Below are 21,210 nucleotides of genomic sequence, written 5' to 3'. Positions count from 1 at the left end.
TGTTGATTAAGGTCTTGGCTACATGTTTTTCATTCTTGTTGATTGTTATTGGTGTAGGAATCTATAAAGCACAATGTTTTTGCTTTGCAAAGCACAAACATCATCTTAAAAATTAGGTCAAGACGAAATTTTATTTATTTTTTAATTTTTTTTAAATTTTTTATTAAACCATCATATTGCCAAGAAAAAACAACAAAGATCAAAATTTACGTATTTACAGCACAGTTTTTGTCTGAAAATAAAGGAATATTAGGAAAAGTACTTTTAAAGAATGTCATACCAAAATGGCTTATCCTCAGTTTGGAAAAAACAAACAAACAAACAAAAAAAAAAACCACCCAAACAACCAAAGAAAAAAAGTGGCACAGTCATATGAATGGGTACTGCTATTTTATGTGTCCTGCATTTTGGAATGAATTCTCTATTTAGTGTTCAACACACAAGACAAATCCAAGTAATCAGTAGTCAGACAAATAAATTACAGAGAATACTGACAAACTCACACCTTTCAGTTTATATTTATTACAAAAAAACAACAAAAAACTAAGGACATCAAAGGGAAAATTCAAACTACTGTGGACAAAACAAACATGTATATTTTTTTGCTGTTCTGTTTTGGACTGTGTGGACTGGTGTGAAATTTAATAAAATAGCCAATGGTTATGTTATTGTTAAGTGAATAAGTGTGGTAAAATGCATATGAATATCTTTTCATATTAAAAAGCTCAACAATACAAAAAACAAAAAAAGTCTAACAATAATTTAATAATTACATGATGAACCCTAATACATAACCCAACTGTAATTTATAACTAAGAAAAATAAAGTGATAGGTTCTTACATGCCCAGTATGCGGTTTATAATTGTAGAACAGAAACTGCTGTCCTGTCAAGTGAATAAAAAGAAGATATACTGTAAATCTGCACTGTATGAGGAGTTATCAGAATCCATGATATACTCTCTGTAGATGAATATAATAATATATGTGTAATTAAGACAATGGAATGGCTAAAAGCCAAGTGATTTATCATAACATTTATATACAAATTTTGGCCATGGTTTTATAACTTCCCTTTCTGATATTTCTTTGTAAGTAAATAGAGTTGTGGTACATACAGTGTTGTTATAATAATAATAATAATAATAATAATAATAATAATAATAACTACAGTAAGAACTAAAGAAGATCTTCCCAATTCTCGATGTAACCCGTTTAACTTGACCTACATTGTACCTTGTGACTTAAGTAGTTTTATTTACATTATGGTCAGATCTGTGCTATTATTCTCACCTTTTTTTATATTTTATTACATAATGTACAGTAGGTATCCAGAAAACGTGGAGTGGACATACTGACCAGCATAAAGTCCTGCTGCCTGCTCCGATGGTAGCTGTATATGCACAGTGTCTCCTTTTCTTAATGGGAGTACAGCACTCCCTGAAGCCTGATCTAGCAATCCCTTTTTATACTCATCATAAGTGTACATAACTGGCTCATTATTCTTCATCAGTGCCACCCACACATTACTTCCTTTGCAGTGTACGTTGTAAGAAAAGTAGTAGATCCCTGGTATGCTACAGGTAAAAACACCATTCTGAGGACTGTAGTCCTGATTGCCATTGTGCAAGAGTTTGTCAAAGATGACAGGGGAACCCACAGGGGGGAATGGATTTGTGAGTTTAGCTGTGAATGCAGGCAGCTCAGGGCCATTTCCACCAATCTCACCTCCATTTGGGTTCTTGTAACCTTGTTTTTGGCCACTGTATGGGCCAGTCATAGGAAGGATCTGTCCAAGGTCAGGAAATGTAGCAGGTTGTCCAGGAGGTCCAGGGGGTCCAGGTTGTCCCGGTTGCCCTGGAAATCCAGGAGGACCACTGGGACCGGGGTTACCTTGTGGACCAACAAGACCTGTGGGTCCTGGGGCTCCCTCACCAGGATAGCCAGGTTTACCTGTTAAGCCTGCATCGCCTTTTCGTCCAGGAAGCCCAGGGGGTCCAATTGGGCCCCCTGGTCCTGCAAGCCCTGGAATACCTTGTGGTCCCTGGGGGCCTTTCTCTCCAGCCTGTCCTCCTTCTCCTCTTGTTCCTGTTAATCCTGCAGCACCAGGGGCACCAGGTAAACCCCTAACACCAGCTTCTCCTTTTGGGCCAGTGGACCCTTGTAAGCCTCTTGGTCCTGGTTGCCCACCCTCTCCTGATCTACCAGGCTGTCCGGGAATCCCTGGAGGACCTGTCTGACCCTTTATTCCTGGATTTCCTCTTGGTCCTATGACACCATCATCTCCTTTTAATCCTTGGAAGCCAAGACTACCAGGAAGGCCTATTGGACCTGGTGGGCCAGGTATTCCACTTGAACCAGTGGGACCAATGACACCTGTGAGACCTGGGTGACCTTTATCACCTTTTGGACCTGGTGCTCCAGGAAGACCAGCATGTCCCTTATGACCCTTAGGTCCTGGAAACCCTGGTTTACCATAACCTGGCAAGCCTGGGTTCCCTGGTAAACCAGGGAGACCTGGTTCCCCCTTCCCTCCAGATACCCCCGGGTGCCCACTGAAACCATCTTTTCCTGGTTTTCCAATTCCTGGTACACCTGGTACGCCTGGTTGGCCTCTTTCACCAGGTGCCCCTGCCAGTCCTGGTTCTCCAGGAGAACCAGGCTTTCCTGGTATTCCTGGATGTCCAGGAAGACCATTCATACCAGGTTTACCAATGCCAGCAATGCCCACCTGTCCAGGTGGACCTGGTGGCCCACCAGGGCCTTTCAAGCCTGGAAAACCAGGTATACCAAGTCCTTTGTCTCCTTTGGGGCCTGGAGGACCAGGAAGCCCAGGCAGACCTTTTTGGCCAGGCTCCCCTAGAGGACCTCGCTGTCCTGGAAGTCCCTGATCTCCTGCTTTTGGAATCCCAGGGAGTCCTGAGGGACCTGGAAGTCCTGGAGGCCCAGGAGGTCCAGTTATGCCTACATCACCATTAGGACCAAGATCACCTTTTGATCCTGGTAATCCAGGTCCTCCAGGTTTTCCTGGCAATCCTGGCATACCAGGTTTTCCAACTCCTGGGTAGCCAGAAGGACCAGGAGGGCCTGGCTTTCCTGGTAAACCTGGCAATCCCTGTCCTGGAAGCCCAGGAGGGCCTTGTGGTCCTGGTGGTCCTGTTGGCCCTGGGGTACCTTGAATTCCTTGCAGTCCCTTTGGGAGACCTTTTACCCCTGGAACAGGAGGGCGTGGACCTTTAGCTCCTCTGGGAAAGGTTTGTCCTGTCAAGGAAAATACTAAAAGAGGTAAGTGTTGACCCACTAAATAATGATCTGACATGATCAGTTATCAGCAGTGTTGGGAAGATTACAGAATACATGCCCCAAAATGTATTTTGTAACATATTCCGTTACGTTACTCAATGAGAGTAACGTATTCTGAATACTTTGGATTACTTAATATATTATCATGCTTTTTTACAACTACATGAATGTCCTATTGCTTTTTGCGACATTACTATTACTATTATGGTTACTCGCCATACCAATAGCAACTAGATTTTTAAATCTTAATATAAAATGAGTAACAGTAGGGTGGACATTTGGTACGGCTGCACTTTTTGCAGTCATCTCGTATAGAAAACTATTCGGTGCGTATATAAAACAGGTCCGTGGCTCTGAACCATAGTAAAGGGACCTGTGGCTAATATGTCGGGTTCCGTGTCGGGCTCGTAGCCGAAAACTAGCTTTACTTTGTTGTCTGGGTCAGCTTTGCTAGCGAGAGACAGAGAGGCGTTGAAAGGCTGCTCCAATGGAACTTATTGTTTCGGAGGAAAACACGAACACAGTGTACAGTGGAGTCTTAATAACGTACTTACAACTGAGCTCGTCAGGCACTCTTTTTGGCTGCAGTTGTTATTATTATATTTACATGCAGTTTCTGCTTTTCTGCTCTGTGACAACTCGTACTTTTCCACTCACCTTTTTCTCCCTCCCTCGCTCACAGACACATAACGGGTATGGCAGTCCATTCTCCCTGCAGCACAGACTACACTGCCCATGAGGCTACATTCTTTAGGGCTATGCCTTTAATACTCTGGCCTATTGCCTTCATATCAAATCATTTTTAAAAATATTTCTTCATGTCATTATGAGACGCGAGATTGAGACACAGGCATTTGAGCCTCTTAATGTGTGTTTTGTTTGGGTTTCCACTGGTGTGGAATTACCAAAAATAGAGAGGGGATAGCCTAACATATGAAACAGGAAAAGAACGCCGTGTAATCCCTTTATTTCAACAAAGTAACTGTATTCTGAATACCACCTTTTTAAACAGTAACTGTAACGTAATACAGTTACTCATATTTTGTATTTTAAATACGTAACGGCGATACATATTCCGTTACTCCCCAACACTGGTTATCAGTAGTTAGTGATCGATGTTAACTAAAAAGATTTTAATACAGTTACTACTCACTGCATCTGAAAATGGATGACCCCTTATTAGGTCATTTGATTATAAATAAATGAACTAATAATGAACTAAAATAATTATTTACAGTGCTGTTGAAATAATGAAAACAGACATAATGAATCTATTGTAAAGTAAGTCGCAAAAGCACAGGAGGAAAGAAAACCAAGAAAAAAAAAGAAAGAAAGAAAATTCAAAACCAGGGAGCGCTCCATGTAAATAATTAATTTATTGTAGCAGTGCACTTAAGTTAATATCTTGTCAGTTTTACGCCATCTCCCCTGTATTTATAATGGAATTTGAAGGCAGTTTTTAGTAAAAAGGTGTTAGTTAGTCAATGCAAAAAAGCTAAGAATTTAGTTCATGTCATATGTTGGAATATACAGATAAATATGTCGATGTCGATCTTACGTGCTGCACAATAATTTTTAATATTTAGTATTTACTGTTATATTCCCATAGATCATCGTAATGATGTTGTTTATTATATTGCTCTTTTTTTCTGCTTGTTTTCTCTTTTTTCTTTCTCAACAGGTGATCCAGGTGATTGATATATGTATTTTTTGTCTGCTTATTTTGTTGGTTTTTGTTTTTTTGCCCTTTATCACCATTCCTCTTCCCCTCTGTTTTTCTTTCCCTCTTTCTTTCTCCCCTTTCTTTTCCCCAGTCAAGTCTGTCCTTTATTTAGCAGGTTAAAATAAAATAAACAATAAAAGGCGAATCAAATAGACCAATACGGCAAGGCTGGGTTGGTCGATTTGGTAAAGTAAATCCGTTGGGCATCTTTCTTTGCCTTTAGACAATAATTCTGATGGCAAAAGAGCCAAACGGGACAGGCAAAAAAACCCAAAAGAATATATAGATAAATATGTAAAAAGGACCCATTGACGTATTTGATCTGTTTTACAGCAGGTTGTTAGTTTATTAATTATGGTATTAGAAAAGATGCAGGAGCTAAAAGTAATTTTTCACAAACATATTGAACTCACCTTTGCCATCTGTCAGTGGTCTCTCTTTACCCATGTGCAATGGCGGTTGAGGAAACTCTTGTCCATACTGAGGAAGTATTGGCATCTCATTCTCCAGAAACTGTTGCTGTGGATATGCATCATATTGTGGCAATGGCTGGGGCTGTTGGGGTGGCTGTTTATGTCCATAATACACCCCACCATGAGCAAGGTATAGTAAACATAGCTGTAACACTGTGATGAGAAGATAGAAAGAATGGAGGGATACAGCCACCATTTTCTGCAATTGAGAAACAAAAAGTGGAACTATAAGACAGATATAAAGATTTCAGTGAAATTAAATGAAAGCATCTACACACATGAAAAATCTTCGTATCTATCTTCATATCATATCTATATATCTCGTTAGCGGTATCCTTGAGGGTATCTTGAAGGTATCTTGATTCTTTAGATGAATATCAATTAATTTCCAAAACCACTACACATCTTCCCATAAAATACAGAAAATGCTGTTTTGTAAAAGCAAATAAACTTCACAATTTGTATCACAAGTAAACAGCTTTATTGGTTGACATTGATACATATATTTGTATAATGAATGTATTATTTACTTCTAGGTAATTTACTTAATTAATGTGAATAGAGTTTGGTCATTTAGGGTGTCTTGTGCTACTCATCAATGGGATAAATGCTGTGCAAACAGCATTTAATTATTTAGAGAAGAAAATAATAATAATTAAGCCTATTAATGGTTTATGGCCATGCTCTTAAACCATACTGGTACATAGATGAATTCAAATGCCAGGTTTCAAGAGCTTACAAAATTCACTTGTCAAACCAAAGAAATCACCCAAACCCTCCACTGCACATATGTGACCTAGCTTAGATATCTTTTCAGAAACACTGTGTAAAAGCCTCCCACATCCTTGAAGTGATTCACACATACATATTATAATTAAGAGGCCCCACAGGGGATGTGGCCAGTTTTGAACATAATCTTTAATTCTTTAAACATGTCTGCGCTAAGGAGATCAGCTAAGCACTGCCAAAAGCACTGTGTGAAAATAAACACTGATGGGTGAATGCATGTTTTCCTCAGCTGCAGTGTTTGTGTGTCCTGAAACCGAACCAAAGAGATCAAACATTTTGGAAAGCTGCAATAACTGAAGGCTTGCTTACATTTTTTAGAGCAATTATTCTAAAAAGAAAGCTAAGTTGTGTTGGCTGGATGTTTCCAGGGGATTATTTTTAGAATGGAAATACTTATGTGTCTAGTTTCTCTGCAAAATCAGCATGTTAGAGATGTTAGGGTTGATTTGAATATGTTGCAGTAGCTATTGCACAGGTTGCCATCTACTGCATGGTTAACATTGAGATGTGGACACCCATTCAGATATGCACACTTACAGCCAGTTTGGAATCTTTGTACTGTGGGAGGGAACCCACACAGGAACAGGGGGAACAGGCAAGCTCTACACAGAGAGGCCCCAGCTGACTAGTGGACATAAACCCAGGACCCACTTACAGTGAAGTGACTGCACTTCTCATCTAACTATATACATATTTCAATATCAAATAATTAACTGCTAGAGAAAACTACCAGCAGAAGCTTTCAGAATCTTCTCTCCACCATTTTCTAAAAGCCTCATAATGTTATTGAACAATATCTACATATTTCAAGGTTATAAGTTTGATCCTGAGATAAGCCAAGAGGCAACATAATAGCTTAGCATGTAAAAAGTCTTCAGTAAAGTCTTTAGAGTTCAAGTTCGAGTCTGTGTGAGTGTCGATCTCCAGTAATTGAAAAAACTACTAAAAAGCACTCAAAGACAGAAAGAGTCTTGGATGTGCTTCAGACGATTTTGACATTGTGCATTCAACATTCAAACTACTGTGCTTACAAAATACCAACACACATAACACAGCACCTTTTGCAGTTTGGTGCCTAAAAGTCTAAAAAACCTCAAAAAACCTAATCTTGATTCCTCTGTCCTTGCAAATTTTAGACCTATTTCTAAGGTCTCGTTTCTGTCATTTCAGTGTCCCGATAAAGTCAAGACTTGAATGGCGTAAATGTTCTTAATCTTAACAAGGAAAAAAAAGTGACCAAGCTGTAATTCCAGTACCCCAGATCTTGACCTGCGCAGTTTAGTACCTTTTGCTAAACCGCATGCAAAAAATTTGGGGGTTATACTGGATAATAAGTTTACCTTTAAGAAACAAATGAACTCTGTTGTACAGCGGTCCTTTTTAAAATTGAGGCTCTTATCCAAGGTGAGATCATTCTTATCTTTTATCTTTGATGTCATTTGTTACTGTGTAATTTTTATCTTTGTACAGCACTTTGGTCAACATTTTGTTGTTATTAAATGTGCTATATAAATAAAAAAATAAAGTAAAGTAAAAGGCTAATTAAAAAACTTTAAAAGGGGGAGTTACTGTTTGAGGACTGCTTGTCAGTTTGGACAGTCAAAAGCTTAACTGTCAGTTTGGAGAAATTTGGAGGTTCTAAGTTCAGGCGTTCACTGAGTTTTTGAAGGATAACAGTGAGAGTAAACAGTGAAAAGCTCTATGAATGAACACCTCAAGTGTAGCCTGGAAGTACTAAAGCTAAAGCTTACTGAAGCTGGGTTTGATTCTTATCAGAATTTGGTAATTTATGATGTCTTGGATCTAAATGCTTCAAGAAAACCAGTTTAAATATGTGATTAAACAGCACATATAGACTAGAGATTAATTTTGAAAGGAAAGAGTGAAACTCTAGTCCGGTCAAATAGGTCAGACTGCTTGAAGCTGTGGAGTCTGTTCTTATGAGAGCTGTTATAGTTTGAAGCACAATACCAACAATGAAATGTTCAGAGAAAAACCTAAATGCCATAAAACTCACAGTTAACTGAAAGTTAATTAAAAAAACAACAACATTAAGAATAAAAAAGATCACACTTAAGCACTGCAACACTGATTCACAACCACTCCTGAAGTGAACTTTTGCTTCAGAACTGATATGATCATAACTGAATGACAAATTGTAATGAATTCTGTATCACCTTTTTGTTTTTCAAAGAAGAACATGGCCTTTAATATCACTGACTGTAACTAACTGTCAGAACTAGCAAAACATTTGGGATGAAAATGTCTGTTTAGGTTTGTTTGCCTCCCCTGTTTGTGGAGGATCAGTTCACTCATTATTTCTTTGCCTTTTGTGGATTAAACCTCAGAGGGAAGCAACAACAAACACACCTAATTTATGAAACTTTTTCAGACTTATGGTTTGTGCTTGAACCCCAAATATTTAACAAGGTAAAATACAGCTATATACGCAAACTGCCCCTAATCTAACTATTTCTTTATGTTTAAAGTTCATAGTGGTCACAGGAAGACCAAGGTAATAGGAAAGCCTGTAAGGAAGATTGTTAGAAGACTGGTTGGTGGTTCTATATATTTGGTGCAATTTTTAGATTCAACACCTGAAGTAAAAAATTGAAGAACAACTGAAAGTGCCATGTGTGTATAGCTGTTGGAAAGCATTACTATGAAGCAGTTGCTGCTGCTACTACCCTAATGTAACCCATCAACACTGACCGATATCAGTTATCAGTTATTTATGCCACATGGGTAATAACCCATCCATCCATTCGCTTCTGCTTATCCTTTTTCAGGGTCGCGGGGGGCGCTGGAGCCTATCCCAGCTGTCATAGGGCGAGAGGCGGGGTACACCCTGGACAGGTCGCCAGTCTGTCGCAGGGCCAACATACAGGGACAGACAACCATTCGCACTCACTTTCATTCACACATTCACACCTAGTGACAATTTGGGTTATCCAATTAACCTATCCCCACTAAGTGCATGTCTTTGGACGGTGGGAGGAAGCCGGAGTACCCGGAGGGAACCCACGCAAACACGGGGAGAACATGCAAACTCCACACAGAAAGACCCCGGCCTGATGTTGGAATTGAACTCAGGACCTTCTTGCTGTGCGGCAACAGTGCTAACCACCGTGCCACCGTGCTGCCATATGGGTAATAACCCATATGGCATAAATAACTGATAACTGATATCGTTAATATTTAAGTAAACTTCCTCAGCATTCAAACTTTGTGTTTCTTTCATGTCAGTGCACTCACATATATTTGTTACCCAAATGCTCTGTTGTTTGGCTAAAGCTAACTTGGGCAAAGATATACGTAAATACATGGAAATCTATGGGTAAGGTTTATGACAAGTTACAGAGATATCACCCCAATTAGAGAAACCACAAAACATGGGGAAGCACCCGTTACATTTGTGCAGCTGGTTCATGGAGGAAAGAGACGTAGGTCATAATGTGGAACAAAGTGTTAAATACAGTGAAAGTGGGACCACTGCAGCCATTATGCATGCCTTTTTATATTTGTTCATGCATCTTCCTTGTCGTGAGCAAATGTTTCTACCAGTGCACTACTGGGCTGTTTTTGGAGGACTGCACACAAACAGTTCTGTGTTGGTTGCATACCCATAGTCCTTTCCTCTGTGTACTCAAAGACCTATGCAATGGTTCCATAAATCCACCCTTAGGCACAAAATATTTGAAAACTCACTGTTGGAACATTTAATTTAAATAGTCATTAAAATTCCAGAGTTTCAGCTGCTGTTTTACATTTTTAATGAATTTCTTCCAGAGAAAAAAAGAACAGACCGCTTCAATAAAAAACGATTTGCCAACTGACTGAATTTCAGTCATGTCAGCGTTTTAATGTCACATTTTAGGCGAGACAATCTTTTGCTTTTCGTGCATCTCCAAACATTCAATCTTGGAGCAAAATCACTTGTTTAATCTTTTTCAGCTATAAAGCCAGCAGGAGACTGATCCTCAAATATTGAGCTTCTAAGCAGAACATGGTTTCACACGTTGGGAATTCGCTCTGCAGACAAAAAAGGAACACATGTTTGGCAAGGAAATAACAAAGAGGACCTCCAAGGATATGCCACTCTTCATGGCTCAGAGACATAAAGCATACAAAAACATACCCAGTTTTAACGGGTTGGTTTGCTGCAAAGCAAACAACCCAAGTACATGTTATGCTCGGCTAAGTTCTTTATTATTATTTTTCTTCCTTGGCATTGCCTCCCCACACCATTTGTCATAGTGAGCAAAAATTAGCTGTGAGGCGACTGATTCTATGCAGTTTTAGTTTAGGTTTTACCGTTTTCAAACAGTTAATTAACAATTTGTTGCAAAAACATCATAAAAATTCCTTCCTATTCTCCCCATTGGGTACACCTGTGGCTAAACACTATTGGGTACACTTAGCAGACCATATCAGTAAGTACACCTGTCACTGGCCGGCCACTTTTTAGGCACATCTGTATACACACTACGACTGTTTTGTATAAAGTATACACATGTCTAGCCAAATTTTGAAGAGGTGGCAACAGACAATATTTGGTAGGACATGTTGTGGCAGATCTTTTATACAATATATATAATTTATTTATCCAGATAAAAGGTATTATTGAGATTAAAAATGGCTTTTCCAAGTGGCAAGTATAGTATAACAAATTATGGAAATGAACACAACTGACATTCAATACAGGCAAGTGCACACAAACATCCGAATCAAAACGCAAGCACGGTCCACTCTACACCAGTGTTGTGGTGCTGTGATACAGTTGAAGAGTTTATTGAAGCTTATTAACTTATTGTGTCACGCTGTCAGGGTAGCTGCCCTTAATTATACAGCTAGCCTTTATTTACAGACGGTCGATATCATCAGTCATTTTTTGGTTTACAGACGGTTTAATGGGAAAGCAATTGGAGCGTCTAGACCACAGACTAAATTGCAATAAGTATTGAATTCTAATGACATTGCACTATGTGTTTAGCTTTGATACTTGAGTACCTTGCGTGGCAAACATTATAACACAACAAATAAAGAAACCTGAATCATTTTGTTCTGGGTTATTACACTTTTCCCATCACAACGGCTGCAGTAAAATTCTCATGTATTTGCTTTCCACCTTCGTTTTAAGATTTAAGAGGAACAGCTTCTCCCGGCACAACGAAAGGTTTGCAATTCTTTATCAAGAAGCATGTAGTTATGAGGTGCTTAAAGTAAAAGCACACGCTCTAATAATGACACTTTCACGACACAATCATTGTTTCTGACAAAATTATTGGACAGAGTTTAGTCTAGTCAGGAAACTAGGCATGACCATTATGCATTCACAATTATGTTTCACAGTGAACCTGACAAAAGCTGCAGATGAAAAACAACTACTCTCAAACATCTTTTTTTAACACAATATGGTCTTGCTGTGTCCCTGAACGAATAGCTTGACAATAAATATTTCCTCTCTGCAACAACAACCAAATAGAATCCACTTAGAATCCCTTCTATGATTTAAACTTTCACCTTGTGCATGACCTCAGCTTTGATGAAATCTCTTCAGACACCTCCACACCCGGCACTCGATGACAATCTCATGCAACAAAGACTACTCGGCCCACTGTGGTTCCTGGTTCCTCTGAGCCTCTTTGCCAATACATACAACCGCAGCTGGCTTTGCCTGGTGATGAGCCACCAGTCTTTTATCACCTCTAGATTGGCTTTGGAAATAATCACATTTCCATTTCTCCTCTGGGTTCCTCTCCTGACTTATTCCAGATGTGGGGAATCTATTGCTTGATAAACAAACGGTGAGGAACAGAGGCATGTCATTGCTTATAGACACGGGTGCCAGTCTTAATTGCCTGTGGTCGGGCTTGGCTTTTGTACTTTAAACAGAGGGTCCTTCTTTTCCAATAAGAGTGGGAAACTAACTGTGCTGCAGGATATAAAGCAAACTTTTGAAATTTCAACACCAATGATACATACTGATCATTGACAGAGAAGCCTTTGTGTGCAAGTGTCAAGGCTACAAATTAATGCTGAATGGCTGAGACCATTGTTAGTGAACAAATCCAAATGCAAGAGAAAAACTTCAGAATTCTAAAACAATTTCAAAACAATATCCAGAAGCTAACTGAGCAGGATTTATACTGGCATAATGGACATATTGTCATTTTGGCTGTAAGATTAAAAAAATAATTGTCATCTTTCAGGAACCATTGGAATTTTTCTCTCGAGCCTAAAATGGTTGAGGAGTACAGTAATGTGAAGCGGTAACAACTAGGCAGAGCTTTTTTCTGTCCATGTTCAGATATCAGTACCTTGTGAATGCCTTGTACAACCATGATACTTCAAATATTTATACATTTATAAATAAAGTGTTAAGCTCTATTAAAGCTAAACAATATGTACTGAGCCCTGCGACAGACTGGCGACTTGTCCAGGGTGTACCCCGCCTCTCGCCCCATGACAGCTGGGATAGGCTCCAGCGCCCCCCGTGACCCTGAAAAGGATAAGCAGAAGCAAATGAATGGAATATGTACTGAGGTTTTCCAGACATCCTCTGACAGTGTGGTGTTAACTTATCCAACATTTTGGATGCATGGCAATCATGGTCACAATGTAGGATCAAGTGGATGAAGTGAACAAGGCCCCATTACACCTAGAGACCTAGAGACCATTAAGCCTAGAGACTGGTCTGCAACCATCTGGCAACCATCTGGTACTCCCCAACCATTTGGGGAGTACACTAATAGCAATAGTCCAATATGGTGGACAATGTTCAAGCATTGTGCACATGATGTCACGTGAGAAAATTAGTCCAGACATATTTTTACATTTCTAGGAAGACATTGCTATCTTCAGCAAAACAATGCCAAACTTCACTGTGCATCATTTCCAAGAGCATGACTAAACATAAGTAAAGAAAGTACTATGCAGTAATACTGATGGGTTAGGAAGCTCTTAGTGTCACAAAGGTTCCTCTCTTTTTATCTGGACAGGTCACCATAGAAACTTTGACTAGGTCAAAGTGAATTTAGGATTGTTGAATGTGTCTTTTGTCCTGTCTTCCTCTTTTCATCCCCAACTGGTCACGGCAAATGGCTGCCCCTCCCCGAGACTGGCTCTGTCTGGGGTTTCTTCCTGTTAAAAGGGAATTTTTCCTTCCCACTGTCACCAGGTGCTTGCTCAAAGGAGTCATCTAATTGTTAGGGTATGACTCTATTATTGTAGGGTCTTTACAATGCAATGTAAAACACTTTGAGGCAGGCTACTGTTATTGTGATTTGGTGCTATATAAATAAAATTGAATTGAATTGAAGTTAACATAAAGAAAGCATGAAATGATCTGGCTCATGATTCAGGCTTCAGCATCATGCTTTATTTCATTTCAACAACCCTGCCATGGGGATTTCACTACCTGAGCTCCAGCAGACCCAAGAACAATACAGATGTTGTTCTCTTCAACTGACCTTTTTTTTTTTTTTTTAAATAGACTGAGTCAAAACACACTAAAATATGAACATCGCTTTTGGACGGTCAAAACAAACCCATCTGACCTCGTAAGACACAATATTCTCATACAATAATGTGTGTAACAATTCTGTCAGTGTAATGTGGAAACGCTTTTCAGCTCCTACACACAAACACAAAGGAATGCAACAATCAGCTGACAGGAACACGAGCGCCAAGACGACATCTGGGGAATGTACCTGAGTATACGTGTGACCCACTGCATGAATTTATGTGAGCTGATGCTAACCTTTATAAGAAAAACACACCACCGCTACAGTCTCAGTCTGGAGTACTCACACTGTGGGTATGCTTGGAGTTTCTGCAGACAAGGACAACAACACACACCTGAAGCCAAAAACAACTAACTCACTGTATCCAGAACCATGATAGGAAAATAAAGTCAAAACAGCTCTACTAATAATGATATCTATCAGACAGGACCTGTAGTGAGGCAAGTGGCTCAATAGAGGGTGCCAAACTACATTACTACTCAGATTTTCAGTTCATCAATACAGTCTATTTTGTTTACTTGCCTTTTTCACAGGCTGGGTGGATACTGGCTGTAGCTCAGGTGGCAGAGCAGGTCAGCCACTAATCTGAAGGTTGGTGGTTTGATCCCAGGCTGCCTCCTGGCGGCATGCCAAATATCCTTGGGCAAGATACTAACCCCGTGTTTGCCTACTGGTGGTGGTCAGAGGGCCCGGTGGCGCCAGTGTCCGGCAGCCTCGCCTCTGTCAGTGCGCCCCAGGGCAGCTGTGGCTACAATGTAGCTTACCATCACCAGTGTGTGAATGGGTGAATGACTGAATGTAGTGTGAAGCGCTTTGGGGTCCTTAGGGACTAGAAAAGCGCTATACAAATGCAGGCCATTAGTCCAGTGGGGGAAAAAGATATCCTGGCAAAGGCTGCTTTTTAATAATAAGATTTATTTTTGTTGTTTATCATAATTTATACTAAGTTTTGTGCATCATCATCATCCCCATTTTCCTCCTTGTTATTCTCCAAGCCTGTGCTGCTTTTCTCTTTTGTTTTCACTCTAAGCAGCTGATTCATCTCAGCTCAATCATCATGTAACTTTTTGATCATTTCTCCCTCTTCCTGCTCATCTTCATAGTGAGAATATTAACTTTCCCCCCTAAGCAGTGAGTTAAAAAATGAAGAAAAATGGGTGTGAACGCTTCCCCAGCTCAGCTTCCTATCTCTCCATCTTTGCTAACTTTGCTTTCTTATATATATATCTTTCAGCTTTTGCCATTGATGTCACATCTACACACAGCCTCAAATCCCACAATGCATGGATGTAGCACCTGGATGCATTTTTAATTGCTCACCGCTCACTCTATCCTTTGAAAAGCCTTGCACATACACCCACGCAGTCCACCCGACCTCATCACCCATCTCACTGACATATTTTTCCCTCTCCTGCAGTTGTAGGAACCACAAGTCACAGAGTGCCTGCCCACAATTTTCATTTCAGGGCAAAAACTGGAGTGGGAGGAGAATTATTTTCCTATTAGCTTTTGAGTTCTGTCAAAACAGAGTATCTGATGTCAGTGGACAGCAACTAATAGCAACCCAGACCGAAGAGACACTTTAGGTTGTTTCCATGTTTAAAGAAAAAGAAATTCAATGAGAAGAAAGGATGAGAACGTTTATGTTTGGATCTTATCGAATTTGATTTAAATAGGGAAGATTTATAGGTACAGCAACAAAGAAATGCTTGCATCAGATTTAGACTTTTCCCTTGAACTTTGTGCGGTCTCTGCCGCAATCTTTCTTGGTCTCCCTCGTATTTAGCTGGTGCTAAAAATGGACCCGTGAAAGAATATTTTTAAAAGTAATAACAATGTTTGGCTAATAATCAGATCTGATCAGTAATACTGTGCTAAAACCACAGACTCCACTGGAGAATTCTGCAGCTGCATAAATAGATTTCCAGTTATGAGCAAATCAGGGAACAGCACACCCTGTGTTGCCTCTGTTTTTCCAATTCCCAATCAGATACTATATTTACTCAAGCGCTAATGTTTGTGCTTTTCTACTTACTATTTCACTGGGAAATATCGTCCAGTGTAGAAGAACAGAAGTTCAGCTGTCACATTTCAGATGTCCACAGTAAACTTTCCATCCAGATGTAGTGCATATTTGGAAAAAAAAAACTGGAGTTTTTCCACTCGCTTTGTTTTTAAAATGCAAATTTTAAACATGCGCGAAACAGGTGGTTGGAAAGTTGATAGCACCAAATGGTGATTTCCCCTCACACATGTTTTCATTTAAATACTGTGGAAAGCAAATGAGGTCAAATATAACATTTCACAAAAAAAAAACCCCAACTCAACAATAAAACTCTTAAAAATAATATAGACGTGACATATATATTATTTTAACCCTTTGGATGCATTTTGTTCTTTTTTGTAAAAGCATGGAGAGGCCTGACTCTTAAAAAAATGGATCAAACGGCTACAAAAGCAAAAGGTTACTTGCACACTGATTTTATAGCTTGTAGCACCTTTAGTTGCAATAACTAACTAAATAAATAAAGTAATAAAGTAACAGTTTTCTTTTTGACTTAAACAGTCTGTCACATCATTGTGGGCCAATTCTAGACCCCTCTTTTTTTTTACAAAGTTTGTTCAGGATATTGAGATTTGGAAGCATTCATGTATGCACAGCTCTCTTAAGGTCCTACCACAGCATGCCTGCACTTTGACTGACCCATTGTGACACCTTAATTGTTTTTTTTTTTTTATCAGCCATTCTGTTATAATTTTGCTGCTGTGCTTGGGATCATTGCCCTTTTTTATGCCTGAATTTGGACTAAGCTTTAGCTGTCCAAAGACAGATGGTCTCACATTTAAGTCCATACAGAGAAGTTCATGGTCGTCTTAATGACTGCAAGGTGCCGAATTCCTGTGGCTGCAAAACGAACCCAAATCATCACTTGGCCACCACTGTGATGCGTTTGATATTAAGTGTTCGTGTTGATATGCTTTGTTTGCTTTTGTGCATTAGGGATTATGCCAAACATCTCCATCCATTAGGTTTACAACACCAGAAGTGTTTTTTTTAGAGAGAAGACACTTTCTCCTGGAAACCCTACTAAACAATTCACACTTGTTTAATTTTTTTCTAATCGTGTTATCATGAACTTTAACATTTAACATGCTAACTGAGGCCTGTAGAGTCTGTATTTCTTGTGTTTGTTGTAGTTTCTTTAAGAGTTGTGTGGTCTGACCTTAGGATGAATTTGCTGAGAAGACTGTCTTTGAGTTGACAAAAACGGAATGCTCCAGACCAGCAAACAATTTTTGAGATACTTACCTTTGTAATTCCTACAAGAGCAGTAAGTTTACTGCATAGAGAACTGTAAAAACTCTTTTTCACATGCTTGTTAATGTTCAAGTCATGCTTATGGCAAGAACATCAGACTCTAATTTCTGTCAAGCCTTCATAATGTAAATTCATAACTTTTACTATGTTTTATTGGTGTTTCTACTTAAATACACCTCTGAAAATGTGCTGGTAAAGACCCAAACATGCCAAGTTCTGTCCTCAAACTGACGTCAAAAACCACTGAAGGTTTCCAACATGTTAAGATGAATGGTTTTGCAATATAGTACTGAGGATATTAAAATCACGAGCACGATTCGGTATATGATCCCTTCCAGAGGAGTAGTAATTGCTGTAGTTTGGAGGTTGGGAGCAGTCTAATATTTAAAAATGACTGGGTGGTGATTATATGTTGCTTTGAGAAGGGTTGTATTTGGGTTTTATCACCAGCAATTTCATTTTGATGGTTTCCTCTACCTCTACAGTTGATCAATCATTGAATGCACTCATATCAATTTTACTGCAATCATAAAGTGGGCTGGGGAGCATTTACGGCTTGATGTGACATGCATACATCGCCTGTACTGGTGACATGACAACAGCCAAGGGAAGCTTAATGTGTTATACAGTCACACCATAAAATATGCCACTCAGGGAAAAAATATGTTCCTCCCTTTTCCTACTTCCAGATGTTTTCGCAGCACACTATTTATGAGGGATTATAAGAACTAGGACTCCTTCTACTTAGGAGTTTAGATAAGAGTCACTTTGTAATAAATCTGCAAAATTTAAAGCTGGAACTACAAAGTGGTGTTTTGAAACAGAGCTACCACCTGTGGCTTTGAAAGAAAGTAAAGCGTGTCAGGACAGCAGCTAATGTGGAACCATTAACAGTATCTGTATTTGATTAACACTGTAAGATTGCCATAAAGTGAACCTGATTTCATCATTTGAGACATTTCTATGGCTGCAGTACTCTGCACAGTAGCACGAGACCATTTGGACACATGGCCTGAAATCACAGAGGCTGCAGCTGTGGGATCAAGAGGCACATTCCCTCAGAGCTGCATAAACACTTCCTGTTTGGTAGGTGAGAACTGCAAAGGAGTCAGACTCGGAGAGGAGAGCTGTCAAGAGACATTAACAGAGTAATAAATATGTGAAATCACAGCATGCTCACAGATACTCCTAGCAAACAAGATGAAGTATCCCTTAAATAGTGGAATAATTTGACCTAAAATACAGCCAAATAGCTGATAAATAGTTTGATTTCTGTTCACTGTAAGAAATGGTTACAGAAATATTTCACCATTTTGGGAAATATTGTGATTTTTGATGAAAGTTTGATGCAAACACTGAGAGTAAAGTAAATATGAAAGCTAGCAAGAGCATTAGCTTAGTACAAAGACAAGAGGGGGCAGCTAGCTTGGTTATGTTCAAAGATTAAAAAAAAAAAAAATCTCCATATTTTAAAATCTTACTACAGCAATTTTTAAAGGAACTTTGTCACATTGCATACACATTGTTGCTTACAGACACATATAAAGGGTTTTTTAAATATATGTTTTCAGTCTTTTTTCCAAACTACGCTAATAGCTGCTTCAGATTTAGCATTTAGCATAGAGTTGCGACTCTTCATCAAAAAGCCACCAAAATACATTTTCTTTACTATTTGGCAGCATGTTGTAACAGTTTTAAATGGCGAAGCTTTTCTGGGGCCAAAAAACTCAAGTGCTCACTTGAGCAGATACAGCAACATCCTGGCCCTTGGACGCAAACACTAACCCTCCCAAAAAAAACCAAACTGACCACATTTGCGAGGCTTCAAACAGTCTCATTCTCAAAATCCAAACTTTTTAAGTAACTTAAAACTGATCTGCAGATTGAGTTGAACTTTATTACAAATTTCCTCTTCTGACAACATAACAAATGCAGTCCTAGAAAAACAATGAAAAACACATGCAAGCTTCTTGGATGTCTGTTAGGTCCAGACATGTTATTGCTAAGGAAAAATGGTTGATCATCTTATCTTGATGTGAGCTGTCTGGACCTCTTTATATCCACAGCTTATTAAATTACCAAAACCCATATTAACAGTTGTAGTTTATTAATATAAATATATAACCCTAGATACAGGTGCTGCTTTTAAAGAATGGTACATGAATTTAGAGAAAAAAAAGATATTTCACATCTCCCACTTACAAAACTTATCGCCTCAGTCATCACACAAGTCTGTATAGCTCATTACATGTGCGGCTCTGCTGGCACCAAATTAATCTGCTTTAATGCCACTTTTGCAGTGTAAATTTTTTTGAATGAACCCAAACAACTTCATCTTTGACATATTTAACATGATCATAACATGGACACATGATTTCTTTACGCTTTACGGACAGGTGCACATTGAGATTTAATGTCCTTAAACTATGCTGAGAGGATAAAGATACAATAAGTCTGATCGCTTTGCATCGTGTCATTTTGAACCACCACATCAGAAAATTTATTTTAAAGTCTGGCTTGCAGTATGAAACTCTGAAAACCTTCACTTCTGCATGACAGTGAAGAAGAAGACAACGAAGAAGCAGAAGAGGTTTTCTAAAAGAAAATTTAATGAAGCATAAAAATTTCTGTCTCCAGCCCGCAGCACCAGTGTTCTGCTGAGGAGACTTTTTTCTTAAATCCTGTTTCCTCTTATTTATGCGGGACAGATTACTGCTCAAAAGCTCTTAACACCTAAATCTTCTTATCCATAAACACAGGAGGAAAAAGTGCATGTTTTTCTTGTCCTGAAAAACATGCACCTAAACTTTCTAAAATGTCAAGGCATTCCACTAACTGGTGCTAAATCCTGCCGAGACGCTGCACTGTGCATTTATTTTAACAAGCTTAAGCCCAGGTTATTCTTCCCAGGTGTCTCTTTTGGATTTTCTTTTCTTTCTCCCTCTTTCTCTGCATTGGGAAAAATGTCAGATGTGATCTGCGGAGACATCTCAGCCCATTCTTCACAGCTGTGAAGTAGGATGTCTTATGATACATTTACTTGCTTCTCAGTTTCCATGTTCCTTTGCATGTGCAATCCCAAAAGGCAAAAAAGGAAAATGATCCAATCTCTGCCTTGCAATCAGACGACCATGCCAAAGCAAAACCAAATCAAAATGAACACATTTAACTATAAGACTTGATGATGCATCACTTACCTTTGTGTGTGCTGCTGCTGCTGCTGTGGTATCACTGAGCTTTTAAGGAGTTTGTGACAGACGCTGAACAGCAGCACTGGTGAGGGTTTGGCTTTTATCTACAGGTGGGTGGAGCTGCACAGGCTGAGAGCACAGAGGAGCTGGATCTGTGCACGAGGAGAGACGGGGGGAAGAAAACAGGATCTGTGTGAGAGAGAAACCACTACTTGAACTCCATGTTTGCAGCATTAAGAGGTTATTATACACAGAAACAAAGTGAGGGGAAAGAAGAAACCCAATCAGCTGCACGAGGAGGAAGATTCTCGTTTGACTTGGACCTCTCAGTGCATTCTTTGCATGGAGAAAGATTTAAGGGCAGGGTCTTACTCTGGTTAGCCAATGCTAGCTGAGGTTAGGCTCTAGCTAAGTGGGGAGGTTTTTGTGGCAACCAAAGTGCACACACAGTAGTTGATAAAACAACCTTACCACAAAGGACTATTTAGAAACTGGTCAAATTGTTCACATTTCTACTTTTTAAGGACTTTTGAGACAACATAAGAGAGGATATGAAGCTACTTAACATTGGAATTGTGTTTTCTTATTTAAAATAAAAGTAATAATCAAACAGATCTATTAGTATAAAACTCCTACTCATAACTGAGCAGCGGTACATCACAAATTTGACCTAAATGCTAGCTACTAGCATTCTTTGCTCACAATGAGAGTGGTAACAAGCCTTAAGTTACTGCAAATACCATGCTTATGTGCTCCTGACGTGTATTTCAGGACATTTATACATATAAGTACAGCTAAATAATGACACGGTGAATGATTTTGCATCGTAACTGTGAAAAAGTTGCGTGTGCAAGCCTGAATACTTCTCATCCTCAGTGGTCACCATCT

The 21,210-nt window shown here is 39.2% G+C and overlaps 1 protein-coding gene across 1 annotated transcript; it reads right to left on the bottom strand.

The window, feature by feature from the left end:
- Positions 1 to 184: 184 nt before the first annotated feature.
- LOC146642123 (uncharacterized) lies at positions 185 to 20,401 on the bottom strand. Its single transcript, XM_085399198.1, has 3 exons — positions 20,329 to 20,401; positions 5,438 to 5,696; positions 185 to 3,259 (listed from the first exon to the last, which is right to left on the bottom strand). The coding sequence occupies exons 2-3, from the start codon at positions 5,691 to 5,693 to the stop codon at positions 1,308 to 1,310; spliced, it is 2,208 nt and encodes a 735-aa protein (XP_085255324.1). The 5' UTR covers positions 5,694 to 5,696; positions 20,329 to 20,401; the 3' UTR covers positions 185 to 1,307.
- Between the last annotated feature and the right edge of the window lie 809 nt (positions 20,402 to 21,210).

The sequence above is a fragment of the Rhamphochromis longiceps genome, linkage group LG23 (assembly GCF_057381845.1).
Source record: "Rhamphochromis longiceps isolate RC_006_pf linkage group LG23, R_longiceps_female_GT1.1, whole genome shotgun sequence".
Classification (NCBI taxonomy): domain Eukaryota; kingdom Metazoa; phylum Chordata; class Actinopteri; order Cichliformes; family Cichlidae; genus Rhamphochromis; species Rhamphochromis longiceps.
Note: the sequence above shows the minus strand (reverse complement) of the source record. Positions and strands in the feature narration are given on the sequence as shown.